This window comes from Syngnathoides biaculeatus, chromosome 22 (assembly GCF_019802595.1).
Source record: "Syngnathoides biaculeatus isolate LvHL_M chromosome 22, ASM1980259v1, whole genome shotgun sequence".
Taxonomy (NCBI): Eukaryota; Metazoa; Chordata; class Actinopteri; order Syngnathiformes; family Syngnathidae; genus Syngnathoides; species Syngnathoides biaculeatus.
The window spans coordinates 47,615-67,248 of record NC_084661.1 but is presented as its reverse complement, the minus strand read 5'-3'; the positions used below and the strand labels follow the sequence as shown (position 1 = coordinate 67,248).

At 42.1% G+C, this 19,634-nt stretch overlaps 3 protein-coding genes across 7 annotated transcripts; 2 read left to right on the top strand and 1 right to left on the bottom strand.

Moving 5' to 3' along the window:
• Nucleotides 1-175: 175 nt before the first annotated feature.
• si:ch211-250n8.1 (uncharacterized) lies at nucleotides 176-5,931 on the top strand. Of its 4 annotated transcripts, none has more exons than XM_061809780.1 (16): nucleotides 177-419; nucleotides 494-604; nucleotides 1,939-2,047; nucleotides 2,139-2,295; nucleotides 2,758-2,803; nucleotides 2,899-2,957; nucleotides 3,044-3,079; nucleotides 3,167-3,219; nucleotides 3,311-3,443; nucleotides 4,498-4,616; nucleotides 4,707-4,752; nucleotides 4,830-4,895; nucleotides 4,993-5,052; nucleotides 5,145-5,230; nucleotides 5,668-5,771; nucleotides 5,834-5,931. In XM_061809780.1, the coding sequence occupies exons 1-16, from the start codon at nucleotides 383-385 to the stop codon at nucleotides 5,866-5,868; spliced, it is 1,257 nt and encodes a 418-aa protein (XP_061665764.1). In that variant the 5' UTR covers nucleotides 177-382; the 3' UTR covers nucleotides 5,869-5,931. The 4 variants fall into 4 exon arrangements, with proteins under 4 accessions (XP_061665765.1, XP_061665764.1, XP_061665761.1 ...); XM_061809777.1 differs by having other exon boundaries at nucleotides 179-419; nucleotides 4,399-4,616; XM_061809779.1 differs by having other exon boundaries at nucleotides 181-419; nucleotides 1,972-2,047; nucleotides 4,399-4,616.
• Nucleotides 5,932-5,962: 31 nt separating this feature from the next.
• On the bottom strand, nucleotides 5,963-8,191 carry LOC133495305 (histone H3.3A). The gene is made up of 4 exons (XM_061809786.1): nucleotides 8,079-8,191; nucleotides 7,299-7,436; nucleotides 6,621-6,774; nucleotides 5,963-6,537 (listed from the first exon to the last, which is right to left on the bottom strand). Exons 2-4 carry the CDS (start codon nucleotides 7,424-7,426, stop codon nucleotides 6,409-6,411), a joined length of 411 nt encoding a protein of 136 aa, XP_061665770.1. The 5' UTR covers nucleotides 7,427-7,436; nucleotides 8,079-8,191; the 3' UTR covers nucleotides 5,963-6,408.
• Nucleotides 8,192-8,251: 60 nt separating this feature from the next.
• unk (unk zinc finger) lies at nucleotides 8,252-19,613 on the top strand. Of its 2 annotated transcripts, none has more exons than XM_061809774.1 (15): nucleotides 8,252-8,436; nucleotides 9,098-9,307; nucleotides 10,364-10,540; nucleotides 10,618-10,748; nucleotides 13,234-13,369; nucleotides 13,451-13,568; nucleotides 13,643-13,727; nucleotides 13,801-14,090; nucleotides 14,161-14,226; nucleotides 15,085-15,268; nucleotides 15,363-15,464; nucleotides 15,566-15,751; nucleotides 15,834-16,015; nucleotides 16,500-16,760; nucleotides 17,927-19,613. In XM_061809774.1, the coding sequence occupies exons 1-15, from the start codon at nucleotides 8,252-8,254 to the stop codon at nucleotides 18,083-18,085; spliced, it is 2,472 nt and encodes an 823-aa protein (XP_061665758.1). In that variant the 3' UTR covers nucleotides 18,086-19,613. The 2 variants fall into 2 exon arrangements, with proteins under 2 accessions (XP_061665758.1, XP_061665759.1); XM_061809775.1 differs by lacking the exon at nucleotides 8,252-8,436 and adding an exon at nucleotides 8,453-8,755.
• Nucleotides 19,614-19,634: the final 21 nt, after the last annotated feature.

Sequence of the window (19,634 nt, the reverse complement as noted above, 5' to 3'; positions counted from 1 at the left end):
CGAATGATTTGTGTTGTGTCAGTTTTGTTATTTACATATCTATACATTAACTATATACATGTATAGACATCACCGGGTCTTTGGGTGATTTTTAGAAGCACCAAACGGTTATACGTATTTCCTTGCCTTTTTTTTTTCCTTCAACGCATACATTTTGGACGAGTCTTTGAACGCAGCACTACGGTGCTCATGTTGGATGAAAACAAAATGCCACCAGTGCGGGAATCCGAGGCGCGACAATTCTAAATTCACTTACTCACAATTCCTGAACTTATAGTAATGAAATAATCATCTCCGAAACAACCGTTTGACCCGGCGTCAACGAGTTAAGAGGAAGGTTGCTTCTCGGAAGTGAAGCTCCGAGCCCGGCTGATCCGTCAAGATGGCACCCCGAGATCCACTTCTGAGCGCCCTCAAAGGTAACCACGACTCGCACCTGCGCATTCGGGCAATTTGGGATCCTTACGTTGTCTTTGTTTTGCGGGCCTGCCAGTGTGCTTGTTGAACCTACAGTCTGATGGTGGGCAGACGGTGACGGACAGCAACCCTCAGCTCACTTCTTGCTGCCAGCTTCTAGAGCTGCTCCTCAGGAAAGGACTCCAACGTTAGTGGGCTTCTTTTTATTGATTTTTTTTTTTAACTGCCACGATTTTCCTGTGTTATTTTGAAGTTTAACGTCTCGGTAAATCACTGAATTATTAACTGCAGAGATGGCAGTTTTGTCTCAAGTCACCAGCAATAACATTATCAATATCATCCAAGATGATACCGAATGCAGCAAAAGGGTTGTATCAACCATTCTCTGTATAAAAACATACTTTTCCATTTTTGGTTAGACTTTCAAGTGTTCAGTCGGAGTTTGTTTTTGATAGTCGCACAGTGTTTGGGTGATGAGCACATTTGCTTCCTCCTTCCTTCCACATTTCAAAAACTTGCGTCTTAACTTAATTGGAGACTATAGTCAATCAGGAACCTTTTCAAAGAGAAGTCAGTGTGCACATAAAATTTTCAGGCTTCTGCTAAAAAGCAGACAAAATGTCAGAAAAAGACTACTAGAACAGCTGCAATGTATTTGGTGTTAATCAGAGGGATTGAAATGGTGGCAGTTGTGTGCTGACTCCAATTAAGCACGAGTATGAATTATTGTCCACATTCCAGTTACGAAAGTGGTTGTGCATGTGCAACCACATTGTTTCCATCGCTTATTTTGACTTCACCTCCCGAAGCCATTCAAAAGTTCACTCAAGTCGCACAAGTTCCACCCATTTTTTTGCCACTTATCCTCACGAGGGTTACGGGGAGTGGCGGAGCCTATCCCAGCTGTCAACGGGCAGGAGGCCTGGTACACCCTGAACTGGTCGCCAGCCAATCCCAGGGCACATAGAGACAAATTGCCGCACTCACAATCACAGGGGCTGTTTAGAGTGTCCAATTAATGTTGCAGGTTTTTGGGATGTGGGAGGAAACTGGAGTGCCCGGAAAAAAAACTCACACAGGTATCAGGAGAATATTGGCGGGGCCGGAATCGAACGTCCTCAGAACTGTGAGGCTAACGCTTTAGCAGCTGAACCTCCCCGTGCTGCCGTCTTTTGGAAAATGTTTTAAAATGAATTACCTTGGTCTCTGATATTTGGGTAACAGTGTCTGTGTAGGCCTTTTCATATTATTGTATTTATTATTCTTAAGGAAGTTTACATGCTAAAAAAAAATCCATTAAAAGTGAATGTATTCCATTTTGGAATACAGTTGTAACCTATTAAATCTACAAAAAGTGAAGTGCAGTGAAAGGTTCCTGGATTCACTTTGCATCCAATCCAGGGTGAACCTTGGCTAAAGATCCGCTATAAGTATGGTATTAATGCAACGTATTGTGAATTTGTCAATTCTATGAAAGTGTCTAAGCAACACAGTATTTTTTAAAGCATATTGTATATTCAGAATTCCTGGGGTGCGTGTGCGCCTTCTTTGCAGAACCAGTCCTCAGTCTGGTTACTAGAGACTACTGGCAATGTTTTGAGCAGCTTCTCCACCAAGATACATGTGACAGGTATAAAATTGTGTGACAGAAGTGGAATAGAAAGGGACGAAAAAACCTACCAGCGTATTAAATACTTGCCAAATTCCCATTGTCTTTGTAGGCTATGTACTGTTGCATGGGCCGTGGAACAGACTAAATCCTGCAGGAAGCTGCTCTCAGCTCAGGGACGTGGCCGCTACCTGCTCCGATTGGCTCTCAGTCGCAAGTTGCTGCCACAGTTCGTCACTCACCTCCTGCACACCCCCGGAGTTTTGGAGGTCACTTACATTCTGTTTGATTCAAATTAAACCAAGAAATGCTCATTTTGGCATTAATCCAGAGCGACAGCTGTATTCCACCGGAATACAGTAGATTTAGAGTTGCTCTGCCTTCGTATGCGATATGCATAGAATAGAACACAAAGTTGTCCCAAAAATATGCAATGAATATCACTCCAGTTACGACTCTTAAACTTCAGGAAAATGCAAAGTGTAGTAGTCTGATGACACACAACAATGGCAGCACCCAAAAAGGTGCACTAATAGAGCACAAATATTTTCTTTGGACTTCTAACAAACAATTGATCTCTTCACAAACAAATATTAGCTTCCCTTGATCGTCAGCCATGTTTGTTTTTTCACATTTGACTTGAGTGTTTGATTGTCTGACATCACTAACTTCAGAAGTCCCAGTTGTTTCAAACTTATCTTTTTTACTTGCAACCACCCCCCTCCCCCCAGTGGTACAGCCCAGCCTTCTCAATCCTGCGGAATGAAGAATTTTTAGGTCAATATTTGTCGTTCGTACTAAATCCAATCAGAAAAGCTTTGTAAATAGTGGTGGTAATTGCCAAATGTCACACATGTCTTTCCACTATCCAGAACCATTCATGTCCCTCCTGCTGGTTCTCTCTCACATGGAGTTCGACCTTGACATGGAGGTCAGAGTTCTTTCATTACTTGACCGCACTGTCGTACTTCAATGAACCCTACGAATCAGCTTCCTCATAGAAACGTGTCTCTACAGAATTGCAGTTTTTTGGATGAAAGCTGGCTTTTACCGGTAAAAAAAAATACAAGCATTAATATTTTACTATTAATTAAACCTTAATCGCAAGGGTTCGATGATTGTTTTGTATTTGTTTGCCAGGTGTGTGAGATGTATGAAGTGGTGCCGTGTCGACAGGTGGGCATGGTCCTGAGGTTTGTATGATCCATTTGAACCCCTTTGATTGCATCATACACGTACAAGTGTCAGAGATATTGTTTTATTACCTCGTCATTTGCTCGTCAGCTACCTCGGTGGGCGCGTCTTCCTTCTGGACTTTATATCTGGCAGCCAGGCACATGTTGACAAGTTTATCTGCCGCGGTGACGTCATTGACGAGATCAACGGCACCTCTCTGAGAAACTCCAAGAACGGGCAGGTAGAAAAACCCTCACACATGCCTCTTGTCCAATTCTAGATGCAGTTAAGAAAATACGAATTTGAACATCCTGCTATATTGCAAGTTCTCCTACTTAAAAATCATGGAGGGGTCTGAAATTTTCCCAATAGGTGCATGTCCACTGTGAGAGAGATAATCTAAAAAGAAAAATCCAGAAATCACACACTGCCAGGAAAATTAAGGAGTGGCTCCGTAAGATGCATATCAAGGTTCTGGCGTGGCCTAGCCAGTCCCCAGAGCTAAACCCAAGAGAAAATCTTTAGAAGGAGCTGAAACTCCATGTTTCTCAGTGACAGCCCAGAAACCTGTCTGATCTAGAGAAGATCTGTGTGGAGGAGTGACCAAAATCCCTCCTGCAGTGTGTGCAAACCTGGTGAACAGCTACAAAAAACATTTGACTGTTGTAATTGCAAACATAGGCTACAGTACCAACTGTTAACATTGGTTTTCTCAGGTGTTCAAATACTTATATGCAGCTGTATCACACAAATAAATCGTTTAAAAAAATCATACATTGTGATTTCTGGATTTTTATTTTTAGATTATCTCTCTCACAGTTGACTTGCATTTACAATGAAAATTTCAGACCCCTCCATGATTACTAAGTGGGAGAATTTGCAATATAGCAGGGTGTCCAAATACTTATTTTCTTCACTGTACATGCATAATAATTTAATTATAATGCAAGTCAAGCTTTTTCATGAGACCTAAGCATAAGATGAATGGATGTTTCCAAAACAACCTCCTCAAACCAGTTCTTGTCAGAGTCGGAGGCTGGGTTCCATCAAAGGTCAAAGTTATTAAAGGAAAGGAAGTAGTCCCTTAATTGTTAAACCTGCACAGCTCCAGACAGTCTAGAAGAGCAACTCTGCAAGTCTCGCAGTCCAATTTACCTAAGTTGAAAACCACCAGAACCTGTACCTGTCACTGGTAGGCAGGTGTGGTTCTGTCGCGGCTGAAAGGCTGCCCCCTGTCCATCCGTGTTGTTCGCTGGCGTGCGCGCGACGGTACAGTGTACCGACCTCTCGTTAAGATGCTGCGGGCTTTGAGGATAGAGAACCCGTGGCTCCAAGTCGGCCCTGCACCGTCCCAGTGGCCAGCTGCCAGTGTTCAGAGAACCTCTCCTCCAACACAGTGTCTCAAAGAGGGAAGGCAAGTCGCTCCAAGAACAAAATGAGAAAACAAGTATTATACTCTCCATTAAATAAAACTGACAAACACATTCCTGCCTCTCCTTTGCAGGATTGTGTACATTGTCCAGTTCTTGGGGGCAAAAAACATTGGCATGGTATATCATGTTTTTTTTTTCATGCAAATGATCCCGTGTAAGGCTTTTGTGGCTCATTTTCTCTTTTTTTTGTTTAGTTTGGAACCAAGGAGGTGTTGCAACATGCAATTTTACACGTGTTAGATGAAAACCTGCCAAGCAAGGTAAGCACGGCACTCCCCTGCTTCAGGCCCTTAACAGCTGTTCTTCATAGCCATTTAAATATAAACACAAACACACCCGTTGTCCTTTGTTCCACAGGAAGTGCTTTTAGATTTGCAGGAAACACACTTAACGTGTACAGAGAGCAGCAGTAAAGAGGTGGGTACAGTATTCACACTACATGGATTGTAAAAAAAAAAATAACTTTTCTTCTCATCTCACTAAAATGTGTCATGATGAATTTCTTTTAGACCCTGTGTGAATATCACTATCCAGAGATCTCGTGTGTTGGGAGATACACAAAACCAGATTACACAATTTTAGGCTTTTGTGTGGTGTAAGTATGACATGGACTGTCCACTTTTGAATGAGATTGAACTTCTCCAAGCCAGCGTGTACTTTTGCTCACCAAATCAAAAAAAGCATAATTGTTCTGCTTGTCCCTGTAAATCTTAATCCTACAGATGAACAAAGGTTTAATTTTTCAAATTAAGTAATTAGATCCTTTGTCATTTCATCACATGCATGGCACCCTGATAAACAGACAAATTTGCATGAGCAAATAAGAGTTTACAAAAGAAAAATTGCATAACACCAATTGCAATGCAGTTAAGGTACACAAAAGGAGCGTGGTAGTAACTGCCAGAATTTTCAACTGAGGAAGTCCAGCTAATATGGCCAATTGTTTGCCTACAGTTCAACTCTAGCTTCATCTTTTACAATGTGATTAGTTAAAACTTGTAAACAAGCAATTACATAATGTGTCATTCTCAGAAACCGACCACCAGAAAGCACCACAAGCTCCCAAACACGCTTCAGCTGTGTGGTGCTCAAAGCTGCTAGCACTAAAGAGTGTGAAGAAATAGTTTGTCGCACAGGTAAAATCATCATCTTGGTGTAATTTCACTATTTAAAATTAAATTTATAAACTGTCTTGCAGCCACCGGTTTCAAGCACACAGAGTGGTCTGTATGACATGGATGTAATACACAGAGTGGTCTGTATGACATGGATGTAATAAACAGTCAAAACTCAAAATTGCCTTAATTAACCACACAACACAAGAGCACTTACTCATAAAGACCTTTAATAGAAAGACGTGACAATTCTCAATTATTAAAATGTAGCTGCCAGGATTTTGTTCAATGTTGGAAAACATGTAAAAAGCAGTCCGGAAAAATAAGGTCTGCTCCTTGCACCAAGAGTTGTGTAACAGTAGTGGAGAAGAGATTTGTTGGGCAAGCTGCATTTTGTGCCAGAAATGGTCAATGATGAGACGCTATTATCATGGATGGAGGCCATTATCCACAAAGAAATTGGCGGGGCAGTGATGTCTTAAATGTCACAACAATAACAGGCAAATATTCCTACACAACTACCCATTAGCTTGTGGAATGGCTGATGTCTAACATGATACAAAAATCAACTCAAAAGAATACCCAAGAAATTAAAAAAAAAAAAAAACTCATTAGGTATGATAAATATTTATCTTGACACAGCTGTGTCAAGGGGTACTTAGGCCCTTTCTCCCCTTATCCTACGGGCCAGTTGGATGTCTTTGGGCATGATGGTGACACGCTTGGCATGGATAGCGCACAGATTGGTGTCCTCAAACAAACCCACCAGGTAAGCTTCGCTGGCCTCCTAATGGGGACAAACAGCATCAGATTGGCACAGAATAAAAATCAATCCCATCTTTAAATATACACAGTTTTGTGTTAATTTACCTGTAGAGCACCGATGGCAGCACTTTGGAAGCGGAGATCAGTCTTGAAGTCCTGAGCAATCTCTCTCACCAGGCGCTGGAAGGGCAGCTTGCGGATGAGCAACTCCGTGGACTTCTGGTAACGACGGATCTCCCTCAGGGCCACAGTGCCCGGCCTGAGAAAAACGAAGCATGTTGTGTGAAAGGGTTTCACTGTTCAATTTTGATCAGAACCTTATTACCTGCTAATCTACGATATTTGCAATTAAATGAAGGCTCTGACTTAGTTTAAGCATACACTTCCCTAACCAGTCATAAATCAACCACCAGGGGGCAAACTCATGGGTAACCCTTTCTTAAACTGCCCAAATTTGCTAGCGCATGCGCTGCAGTGGCATGCTAAAGTTACTTTGTGAAATGAGAAAATTAAAATTATACAAGAGCTAGTACCCAAAAAGCAACGAACACTTCTTGTCTTGACTAGTTTCAGATGTAACAAAATATTAACATTTAAAAAAAGGTACACTAAACATTATGGTGAAAAAGTAGAATACATTTTTGCCTACAGGCAATAATTCCTGTTCCTCGGATGGAATTATTTGGAAGGGCTAGCAATATCAATTATTTAGATTTTACTCAGAAACGTGCACCCCTCATCACGTGTCGACAGCTGCACGTCAGGTAGCGAGTTGAACCGTACCTGTAGCGATGGGGCTTCTTGACTCCTCCTGTAGATGGCGCACTCTTCCTGGCTGCCTTGGTCGCGAGCTGCTTCCTTGGGGCCTTTCCTCCAGTGGATTTACGAGCAGTCTGCTTGGTACGGGCCATCTCCTTTTAGCTACAATAAAACATTGAAGCCGAATTATTAAACGAAGCAACGAGATGCAGAAACGATCTCAAACGGAACAAGCCGTGTCAACATGTTAACCTAGCCCACAAACCGCCCATCCCCCTCCCGCCTAACAACCGTGTCTGATTAAAACGTAAGGCACACCGCAACTAAAATAAACATCACATGAGCAGTGTCTCAAAAGACGACAAAGCTCATTTTACATTTGACCCAAATGTAACACCGGAAAGCATTTTCGATTTTGTTTGGAAGGGGGGCCGACTAATCTGTCGCCACAAGCAGGCCGCCATTCAAGCCTCATTTTGTCGTCTTCGCCATTTTCCCTCTCATTTCACCCCCCAAGCGACATTGCGAATAATCCCGAGCGGCTTCAATTTACCGCTAACGTCTCACGTCACGTTTTCAGAATGTGTAGTACATCTGTAGCAACACCAATCTTACCAGCAAAACAAGAGAGACTAACTTGAGGGAATCGTATTTGTTTAAAAACGAGCCCATTGTCCTTGTTAGTGGGACCATAACGCTCTGTACGTCAGCCTGACAACACCGCGACACAAATAGCCCACGCGGCACTGTGAAAGAAATGAAATCATAGTCGCAAGATAAACGACTCAAAATGATCATATTTACCTTTGTGACGTTACTGCCGTTGTGAAGCGAGAGAGCTGTGTTAGACGATAGCTCGCGGTCACCGCAGAAAACGATCAATGCTTGATGGAAGCTTGAGGCCAAGTATTAATAGTCTGGCGTGACGTCATATTGTAAAACACTTCGCGCTCATTGGTACATTGTGGAGCACGGTCATGGTACAGCCAATAAGAAGCAGCAAAAAAATGAATACAGTGCCCTACAACATGCTGTGTATTTGCTTTTGTGTTTACTTGTTTTCTCAAATGTCGAGTTTACTTGTAGCCAGGGCCTCGTGCTTTAACTGCGCGACACACTATCCTGGTTCACGGCAACAAACACCTGGGAAAGACACGGATATGTATGTAGTTGTCAAAAATCCCAACATGTCTTGAACGCGGCATTTGTACTACTTCCTCTAGTCTCGCGCAAACTCACACCGTTGTAGAATGCGGATTTCTATGCTAACTTGACGAGCTAGCTTCTTTTGCTAAAAACAAGCTTGTTGTTGGGACTCACGCGAGTGCTAAAATGTCGAAAACGCAACCGCTGCCCCAGTTGTCTTCAGCGGGGACGGCAACCGGGGGTCATTCGTCGTCCTCGTCGACTTCTTCCGCGGGAGGTTCGACATCTCCCGCAACCGTGTTGAACGTGCAGCCCGAAAAACCTCAGCACTACACGTACGTAATGTTAGCGTCGTAGTGGACAAGATGGGTACAATGTACACAAACTCACGTGCAATCGGGTTCGCGTTCTAATTAGGTCTAATTTGGGAACATGCTTCCCACATACGCACCTCTTTTGAGTATAAAATAACTATGCAAATCATTATCAGTCGCGGTTCACGTGACTGTTACAATTTTTAGTAATCGATTAGAGTTTAACGCAACATAAAGTTGTGAGTTTCACATTACGGCAAGAAATGAAAATGGGTGACACGGGGGGGGGGGAGAGCTGCACTGTTAGATAAAGAAAAATAGTTTTGTAACCATGAAATTCTGTCTCATTTGATTCACTCTCAGATATTTAAAGGAGTTCAGAACGGAGCAGTGCCCCCTCTTTGTGCAGCATAAATGCACACAACACCGGCCTTTTTCCTGTTTCCACTGGCACTTCTTGAACCAGCGACGCCGAAGGCCTGTGCGCAAGCGTGACGGCACATTCAACTACAGTCCAGATGTTTACTGTACCAAGTACGACGAGGGAACGGGAACCTGTCCTGATGGAGATGAGTAAGGGGAAAACAAGCCCATTTTGTCTCATAATCCCTGACTGGAGAAACAAAAGATTAATCACTGGTTCCATGCACATAATGTAGTAAACAGTGTGATTTAAGGTGTCAGAATACTATATGTAACAAACAATGTAAAATGCCAGGCTGGATACAGGGAGGTCCCAACATACGACATTTCGAGGTTACAGATGACGTGCAAGTTTTGGACAGAGGGTAAGAATACGTTGTCGTATTGCACAAAAAATGCACGGTAAATTACAGCCTTGCATACTGATTTGAGGAAGGGGGTGGGGCTGTGATTAGAATTATCTGCATTGGCCTAGAGTTCAAAATATAAGGATTTTTTTTCTCTGAAGTTGCAGGCGCTTTAGTGCTACAGCAAACAAGCCACTCTTACACAATATACTGTGGATTAAAGGACAAAAACAAATACGGAATTGCTGAGCAATGTAAATAAGTATGTATGTATGGTATGCTAATACAAAGACAGTTCTGCAAATAATATCAAACGACTCAGTGACTATTAGTGCGATAATTCTGATAAGACGTGCAAATGCAAAACACTCAAGCACTTAAGTGGCCAGTAGAGTGGTAAAACTGATCAACAGCTGTTATGCAATTAACACCGAGACAAAGCTCAAATAAATGAAGTAATAATGTCACAAAAGAGATGTTGCAACATTCCCATTTCAATGTGCCCTTTTCACACATGGATGGAAACCGAAATGGTGTTGATTAGATGGGTGGAAAAGAATGCAAGAGCAAAACAAAAAAAACTTCATTGTGCTAATGACCGATTTTTTTTAGTACTAGGAATGACCCTAACTATGCCAAATTTACCTTTCAATTCATCCACCATCTCGCATAATAATGTGACAAGTCCACTATTTTCCATCCAACCATTATCTGAGCCGCTTATCCTCACAAGGGTTGCAGGAGTGCTAATTACCCTAATTTTTCTCTCTCGCTGTCTCTCGGTCTCTGACTTTAAAGCACCGTAATTACATTTTCAATCCACATTTTATTTTATTTTAATTTTTTTTGTGCCCTCCAGGTGTGGATTTCTACATCGGACAGCCGGAGACACGGAACGAAGATATCACCTCCGCTACTATAAAACGGGCTCGTGCATACATGAAACGGATGCAAAAGGCCACTGTAGCAAGAACGGCTGCCATTGTGCTTTTGCGCATGGGTCACATGACCTGCGCAGCCCTGTGTATGATGTGAGGTGTGGAAAATGACCTCGAAGGATGAATAATTATGCGGAGTAAGGTATTTGTTTTTTTACATTGCATCTTTTCACAGGGAAATGCAGGTCATTGAGTGTCAAGGTGGCACAGGACCCTTAGAAGGAGCAGGAGGAGATGGACAGTCAGGCCAAGCGGCGAGTACAGCACTCATAGAGAAGATTTTGAGTGAGGAACCACGCTGGCAAGGTACATCAAACAGCAACATTAGTATAGAGTCACATTTCTGACAGTTTTCTAGCATTTTTGAGGCTTAAAGACATCTCATGACCAAGACCTTTTCATTTAATAGCCTGAATAAAGAAAGTTTTTTGCAGCATCACTTTTCATTTCATACCATCTTAAGCTTATTTCAATTTTTCATTGATGCTATCAAGCTGTCCAGCCCCTGAATCAAGCACACTTAGACCACAATGCTCCCGCCCCCATCCTTCACAGTTGGTACAAGTTTTTGAGAAGTTTTTGAGTTCTGAGAGATGTTTTAAGTGAAGCATCCTACACATCAGGCAATGTTTCTTGACAAGAGAATATTCCTAACTTTTTTTTTAGAGTCCAGAGCAGTTCTAAGCCAAACCCCCAATCTTGACTCCTTCATGGACTCCAGTTTGTGTGACACTTCACTGATTAGCTCTTTCAGAATCCGTAGCCTAGAGGGTTACTTCCCTTTTCCTCAGTGTCCTGTGAACAACAGGACAACTGTGAACAAAATAATTGTTGTTGTGCTATTAGTTCAAGTATACTTTTTATTCTCATGATTTAGAGGCTCAGACTACATTTTATGACCAGTTTATGCAGAAATTAGCCATTTCCCTACCACTGTGGTTGCTTGTACTTTTTAGGTGTGTGATTAGCTCAAATTGCCCATGACCAACCAAATGTGGACAGATTTGTAATACTTGTTCTTTTGTAGATGAAGATTGTTTTGACACTCAGGGTATACAGTGCCTTGTGAAAGTATTCGGCCCCCTTGAACTTTTCAACTTTTTGCTACATTTCAGGCTTCAAACATAAAGATATATATATATATATTTATTTATTATTATTTTTTTTTAACTTTTATTTTTTGTGTGTGTCAACAATCAAAAACAAGTGGGGCACAATCGTGAAGTGTAACAATTTTTTGGGGATATTTTAAACTTTTTTAACAAATACTAACTAACCTGAAAAGTGGGGAGTGCAATATCCCTTGCATTAATACTTTGTAGCGCCACCTTTTGCTGCAATTCCAGCTGCAAGTCGCTTGGGGTATGTCTCTATCAGTTTTGCACATCAAGAGACTGAAATTCTTGCTCATTCTTCCTTGCAAAACAGCTTGAGCTCAGTGAAGTTGGATGGAGAGCATTTGTCAACAGCAGTCTTAAGCTCTGCCCACAGATTCTCGATTGGATACAGGTCTGGACTTTGACTTGGCCATTCTAACACATGGATACGTTCATTTATGAACCGTTTCATTTTAGATCTAGCTTTATGTTTTTGGATCATTGTCCTGTTGGAAGATAAATCTCTGCCGCAGTCTCAGGTCTTTTACAAACTCCAACAGGTTTTCTTACAGAATAGTCCTGTATTTGGCTCCATTCATCTTCCCATCAATTTGAACCATCTTCCCCAGCCCAAACCCTGAGGCTGCCACGACCATGTTTGACAGTGGGGCTGGTGTGTCCAGGGTGATGAGCTGTGTTACTTTTACGCCAAACATATTGTTTTGCATTGTGGCCAAAAAGTTCGATTTTGGTTTCATCTGACCAGAGTACCGTCTTCCACGTTTGGTGTGTCTCCCAGGTGGCTTGCGGTAAACTTTAAACAAAACTTTTTATGGTTATCTTTGATAAATGGCTTTCTTCTTGCCACTCTTCCATAAAGGCCAGATTTGTGCAGTGTACAGTGCAGTGTATTGTTGTCCTATGGACAGACTCTCCCCCCTCAGCTGTAGATTTCTGCAGTTCATCCAGAGTGATCATGGGCCTCTTGGCTGCATCTCTGATCAGTCTTCTCCTTGTTCGAGGTGAAAATTTAGAGGGATGGCCGGGTCTTGGTAGATTTGCAGTGGTCTGATACTCCTTCCATTTCAATTGATTACTTGCACAGTTCTCCTTGAGATGTTTAAAGCTTGGGAAATCTTTTTGTATCCAAATCCGGCTTTAAACTTCTCCACAACAGTATCTTGGACCTGCCTGGTGTGTTCCTTGGTCTTCATGATGCTCTCTGCACTTTAAAAAGAACCCTGAGACTATCACAGAGCAGGTTTATTTATACAGAGACTTGATTACACACAGGTGGATTCCACTTATCATCATTATCATCATCATCAGTCAACATTGGATCATTCAGAGATCGTCTCTGAACTTCTGGAGTGAGTTTGATGCACTGAAAGTAAAGGGGCCAAATAATATTGCACGCCCATCTTTTCAGTTTTTTTAATTTGTTAAAAAAGCATAAAATGTTCAATAAATTTCATTCCACTTCACGATTGTGTCCCGCTTGTTGTTGATTCTTGACAAAAAAAATCTTAATTTTATATCTTTATGTTTGAAGCCTGAAATGTGGCGAAAGGTTGAAAAGTTCAAGGGGCCGAATACTTTCACAAGGCACTGTTTACTGGACTTTGTTTTAAAAGAGACTGCGTGTGCGACACATAACCCACCAGCCTCACTGTGCGTATTTCTTGTCTCCTCAGATAACAACTATGTGCTATCTCACTACAAGACAGAGCTCTGCAAAAAGCCGCCTCGCTTGTGTCGTCAAGGTTACGCTTGTCCATATTATCATAACAGCAAAGATAGGCGCCGCAGCCCACATAAGCACAAATATAGGTGATAATATAATGCCAAATGATGACTTTGCTCAGCTGACAGTGTGCTGGAAAAAGGTTGTGCTGGTTTTTGCATCAACAGAGCTTTGCCTTGTCCGGCTGTGAAACTGAGCGAGGAGTGGGGTGATCCGAGCAAATGTGAGTGTGCAGAGGGATGTCAGTATTGTCACACGAGAACAGAGCAACAGTTCCACCCAGAGGTGCGTCGCCAATCAGAGCTCACCCACGGGGAAAACCCAAACATTTGAAAGAGGTGTTGGTGTTGTTTCCTCAGATTTACAAGTCCACAAAGTGCAATGACATGCAGCAGTGTGCCAGCTGTCCAAGAGGACCCTTTTGTGCTTTTGCTCATGTTGAAAGTAAGTCACCACCACCCATCTCCCCATGTTTGCAAAAATCATACTTCTTTTTTTCATTGGGAATCCACTCCAGAAGCGTTTGTCTTCGAGGAGTCATTCTCTTCCCCCAGATCCCCCCCACCCCTTCGTCCCACAGATCCTGGCTCTGCCGATGAGGCTGCAGACGCAAGAGGCCACAATAAGGGACTTGGTCATGCCGCTGACCCCTTCTCGCCTCCTGTCGGGTCACGTGTTCCTGAGCAAGGCCTGCTGGGTAGTGTGCTAAACCTGTGTGAGGACATGAGGGGAGCAGCAGACCCTTTATCTCCTTGGGTGGGAGATGGAGGGTACGGCAGGGCGCCTGGGTTTGAGAGGGAGGATCAGGTGAGATGAATGAAAAAGTGGGGCGCATGGCACACTTGAGTGGAATGACGGCATATTTTTGTTTTTCCAGTCTAAACAAAGGAGTTTTGCCGTAGAGCAGCGCAGCAAAGAAGTATCAACACAAAGTGCTAAACAGGTAGAATTTCTTGCTTTTGTCTTTACAATACGATGCGCATAGTTGAATTTCTGGGGCTGACCAAAATCCATCCGGATTTGACTAATATATTTTGACGGATATCTCATGGGAAAATTCCAACCATGTATTTTCTATAGCACTTCCCCTTAAAGGCCCAATTGAGTATGGGCGAGGGACAGGATACACTCAGGACTGGTTGGCAGTCAACTACAGACCACACAGAAAAACAAGCATTCACACATGTGGAAAATTTATAGTCTTGAGTTAACCTAACATGCGTGTTTTGGAGGAAGCTAATACATGGGAGGAAGCGAATGCAAGGGGAGATCATACAAACGCCACATATGAAGGCCCAACCCGGATTTGAACCTCCAACCTCAGAGCTGGATATCTTTAACTACTCGTGCCATACTGCCTTCACTTTGTTTTATTAGGGGGAATTGATTTGTATGTAAATGTAAAATATTTAGGTTTTTGGTCCCTTAACACTTATATAACAATAATCTTATGCATTATAGCAGAACATTTGACTTTCTCAATACTTCTGTCCTTTGTATTTAACTTAACTGATTTTTTTTTTTTTTTTAATCCTTGAGTATTTGTTTGAATGTCATTGTCTTATGTTGTAATGTATAAATGTATATGAAAAAAGTTCTGCTGAATTAATTTAAAATGGGACCTTTTATATACATTACAAATAGCTACAAGCATGGTTATGGAACAAATTAAACTTGTATGTCAAAGTACCACTGCATTTGTATACAAGAATTTTCCATAATACGCGCCGTTTGAGGTTCCACATATTTAGTAAAGATAAGATGTTTTTTTTTCCCCCAAAATATAACATATATCCTTCAGGATCTGCTGGTGTTTCTGCCAGTGGGCAGCCCTTTAAGTCTGTCCTCCAGCATCCCCTCCAGTCTGGCGGCGACCCCGCCTAGCCCAGCGCCACTCGGGCCCCCGGGGACCAGCATCGCATCAGGCATGAATGCCAACGCCCTGCCCTTCTACCCTACAAGTGAGACAGTGGAGTCAGTTGTTGGTAGGTCAATATGTACCTGTTTATCTGTCAAGTAATATGTGGATGAAGCCCTTGAAATAATTGTCGTGCTTCGTTGGTGTTGTCTTTGTTCCAGAATCGGCGCTGGATGATCTTGACCTGAATGATCTGGCTGCCTCGGCATTGGAGAGAGGCTTGGAGAGTAATTCAAGTCTGCCACGGGTGGGAGTAAGGCTAGGTAATAGTGTAACTTCAACAAAAGAAATACTGTGTATAACAGCAGCATGTGGTTGGATTACAATATGACTTCCTTGCTTCCGTTTTACTTGCTTTTTGTAGGAGGTAGCCGGCTTCAGAGCTCTGCCCCAGTCAACATCCCAGGATCATTTAGCTCATCTGCTCCTTTTAGCTCTCCGTCTCCATCCCCCCCAATCAGACCACGCACTTCCCCATTCTTCTCCACACAGCTGTCCCAGGTTGGCCAACACGAGAGCCCCTTCCTGGGAAGATCCCATAGTTCCTTAGGTTTGTGGAATTTCACCGCGCTGTTCACATGAGAGATAGTGACATGATATGCATGCCTGCATTCATTTCATCTGTTTTGTAGGTCTTAATGGTATGAGCAATAACATCTGGGAGCACTTCCCCACAGGCCAGGGCTCCCCTGGCACTCCCCCAGCCCTGATGCCATCAGGCCCCTGTGGCGAGACGTCGAGGCTCAAACAGGAGCTTGAGGAGGCTCACAGGGTGTTGAAGCAGTGGGGACACAGCTGGAGACACACTGCTCAGGTGGATCACATTTGCTATTGCTTTCATCCATGATGGCACTCCCCAGTAGCGACACTTATGGAGTTGTTTCATGTGTTGGATTGTTTGTTTCATCAGGATAAATTTAGTCATATCGGATATATGATAGTTGCGGTTTTGCAAGCCTTTAAGCGACAGGTATTTGAACACAAATGTCAGAGGAATACATGTAAACAGAAAATATTACAATAGTCACAGGAATGTATTCTTTATCCTCTGCAAAAAACAACCATGATTGCATTCCTGAGTCACTGTATACTGTTTACGTGCTCATTTGTGGCCCAGGCGGGCGGGCACACCATTTTTTAAATTTCTTTATTTATTTTTGTGGGGAAGCTGCAACCGATTCATGGCATTTTGATTTTAATGGTCATTCGTGGGTGATTTAGTGATTGTTGCATGTTGCATTTTTCGAGAATTTCTAAAACAACACATATCGTACCTTTTGACCTCCTCTGTTCTGTAGTCCTGGGCCACACTGAAGGCAGATGCAGAGGAGTCACGTGCCCACGCAGGGCGTTTGGCAGTGGAGGCTGAGAGAACCAGGCAGGCTGAGGAGGAGGCGCAGAGACAATCCACAATCTTGGAGGAGGCGCTGGAGACCCTGAGGAGCGGAGACAACCCCCATCTGTCATTACACCAGCTCCAGATGCTACACAGACTTCCCTTAGAATCCGTCCTCAGTCTGCAGGCACAACTCTGCAACTGCTTGCACACTGTGGAACAGGTAATAAATGCCGCACCAAATACACCCCGCAGCCTCACTGCAGCTCATTCAGGACAGCTTGGGAACTTTGTCACATTACCATAGCGGCCCCCCTCCCCCTTTCATTTTTTAATAACACAATTTTAATAATTTTCCTTCTCATGCCACATTTTGTGACCAGTTCAAACCATTCCAAAATCTAAATATTCATCTTATTCAGGAACGTTTGGGAATAATTTATCATGTTACCCACATTTTCAAAATAAAATTCATAATTTCAGAGATATTAAACACGTTTACAATTGAGACCAGAAGTTTACATACACTATATAAAGTTTATGCACACATACTGGACACTTTTCTCACTTTCTGACATGAAATCAGACTTAACTTTTCCCGTTTTGTTAGGATTAGGATTGGCAAAATTATTTGTATTTGACAAATGCCAATATTTTCTACCATTGCCTTTTATCTGTATGACTTGGGTCAAACATTTTAGATGTCCTTCCACAAGCTTTTCTCAACAGTACAAGAGTGAACAGTCTCCTTTCTCAGCGGCATGATGGGTGGACTTTCCCATCAAGTTTATACCATAATTATTTAAACAGATAAATTCTGCACTTGGAAATTGCACCCCAGGATGAACCAGACTGACGGAAGTCCACCATTCTCTTCCTGACATCTTGCCTGATTTCATTTGACTTTTCCATAATGTTACACAAAGAATCTGTGCATTTCAGATGTTCCTAGGCCGAATACATTAACATGGTCGTCTCTGTTTAACTCAGATGTCACTAAATCTATCACAAGCTTCCAAGAAATGACATCATCTGGGTTTTCCCAAATTCTTTTAAGGCGTATGTCATCTTACTATATGCAAACATCTGACTTTAAAGAAAGAAACTTCTCTCGTTGTTCTGCTATTTCCCAAACAAACAATTTTGGCCATCCTAATTGATCTAAAACAAGAAAAGTTTAGTTTGATTTCATGTGAGTTAGTATACGTTAACTTCTGCTTTCAGCATTGCTTCCCCATTTCTTAACCAATTCCGAATGTTAGGTCAGCATCGGGCTCCTCAGCATTCACACACAATTTAATCAGTTTTCTGAACAAAGCTCAGCATCATGTGATATTTGTTTGAATCAATGTCAAATTCTTTGCTAAAGAGTATGTGTGCTGTCCCAAGGTGGTGTACAAGAAGCAGAGGCATTGTTGTGTGTCATGTGGTGAGCAGGGCTCCGTTTCTCTACCCTGCGGCCATGGACTACATTGTGAGGGCTGCTCCACCTCCACAGAGTGCCCTCTCTGTCCTGAACAAACAATGGAGCAGCAACAACTCTCCTAACCCTGGGCCCACCCAGGTTGGCCCACCATACACACCACATCATTCAGACCTGATTCCACTACCACCAGCGATGGATCTTTGACACCATTCCAGACTTTGTAGAGGTTCTTCCCCCCCCCCCCCCATTCTTTATCTCAATGCAAGCTCAGATGATTCCTGACAGATGTCCAATTCATGGGGTACTGTGAACCCTTTAGAGAGGCACAAGAGCCCTGCAATGAATAGCAAAAATCTGAGTTGTTGATGTCTGCCCAAAAAACAACCACAATTGCCTATTGATGCCACCAAGTGGGAGGAATACTTTTTTTCTATTAGACAAGACTATGACATGACTACATGAAGGTCCCCCCTCGTAGTTACTTGACACCACGATAGCACCAAAGCAATTTTCTGTATTAGACATGGCTCTGGTCTAAGCATAAAAACAGCAAATAAGCAAGTTTTTCAGTGAATAATACAGGATCAGTTCCCCCAAAATTTGAAAATAGGGGACTTTGCAAACGAACTGTAAATGTGGGAGGTTTAACTGTACTCATGATTAATTAGCCATTAGTATGGGGAATTACAAACAATATATATTTTCAGTATTAGCAATGGGAATGCCAGTATATTCTAATAGTGATCCCTCTTAACCAGCAACAGTGTTCTTTACACATACTGTAGTCTTGATATATGGTGATGAAAAGCATAAGTGGGCACTTTAGGTACATGAGCTTATAGCAACAGTTCTGCACAAATAGAAAACTGGGTCACGTGACTGACACTGGCAAACAGGTTTATTGTGAAGGTTGATGTTGGCAGAATTTCTCAGAATCATGCAAGCAACGTAATACCTAAAATAACACTCCTGGATTGCACTGCATTGTACATGTGTACCATATTAAGTGACTACACGTGCAGTGCTGTCAATCCATTAGTTGTCTTGAGAGATCTTTTAAAGTATATTATTCTATTTTAAACTCCCAGAAAGGTAATTAGCATTTAACTCATGAATTGCAGTTTTTTTTAAATACATTTTTGATATAATTACTGTACAAATCATCATTAAAGAATTACCCAACTATGTAAACACATGGAGGACAAAGTCAACCAGTACATTTATAAATGTTAACCAAATCAGTGGATATAGGTACCGCCAAAGGGGATCAACGAATGAGTTAGCTGGTCTATGGTATGTTGAATTAGTTTTCATACTTTTTTAAAAGCAAAAATATGTACCTTTTTTACTAGAAACAATAAAAAAAAAATAGAATGATCTCTACAACGGACAGCCTCTGTTAAAGCACTCAGGTTTCTCGAAGAGGAATCCACATGAACACAATCAAGCTAAATATACTCAAGTCAACCTGTGTACTCTTTAAAAAAAAAAAATCAATTTATCTCAGTTATACACATTTTTGTTCATACCTGCCATTTTTTTCCCTATGAGAGCTTGCCATTGTTGACATTTCATTGAAGTCTATCATGTTCTCTATATTGACATCATACTTTTTGCACTGATTAGAGAAAGCATCAGGAAGTGGACTGTCATTCTATACCAGTGTTTCAC

Coding starts and splice junctions, on each gene's coding strand:
- si:ch211-250n8.1 (XM_061809777.1), top strand. CDS start 383: ATGGCACCCCGAGATCCACTTCTGAGCGCCCTCAAAG. Junction 3,080..3,166: donor ATGAAAGCTGGCTTTTACCG/GTAAAAAAAAAT, acceptor TTTGTTTGCCAG/GTGTGTGAGATGTATGAAGT. Junction 5,053..5,144: donor CAGAGAGCAGCAGTAAAGAG/GTGGGTACAGTA, acceptor AATTTCTTTTAG/ACCCTGTGTGAATATCACTA.
- LOC133495305 (XM_061809786.1), bottom strand. CDS start 7,426: ATGGCCCGTACCAAGCAGACTGCTCGTAAATCCACTGGAGGAAAGGCC. Junction 6,775..7,298: donor AAGAAGCCCCATCGCTACAG/GTACGGTTCAAC, acceptor CGTTTTTCTCAG/GCCGGGCACTGTGGCCCTGA. Junction 6,538..6,620: donor CTGCCATCGGTGCTCTACAG/GTAAATTAACAC, acceptor TGTCCCCATTAG/GAGGCCAGCGAAGCTTACCT.
- unk (XM_061809774.1), top strand. CDS start 8,252: ATGGTACAGCCAATAAGAAGCAGCAAAAAAATGAATACAGTGCCCTAC. Junction 14,091..14,160: donor GGTTTGAGAGGGAGGATCAG/GTGAGATGAATG, acceptor TTGTTTTTCCAG/TCTAAACAAAGGAGTTTTGC. Junction 15,465..15,565: donor ACGGGTGGGAGTAAGGCTAG/GTAATAGTGTAA, acceptor TGCTTTTTGTAG/GAGGTAGCCGGCTTCAGAGC.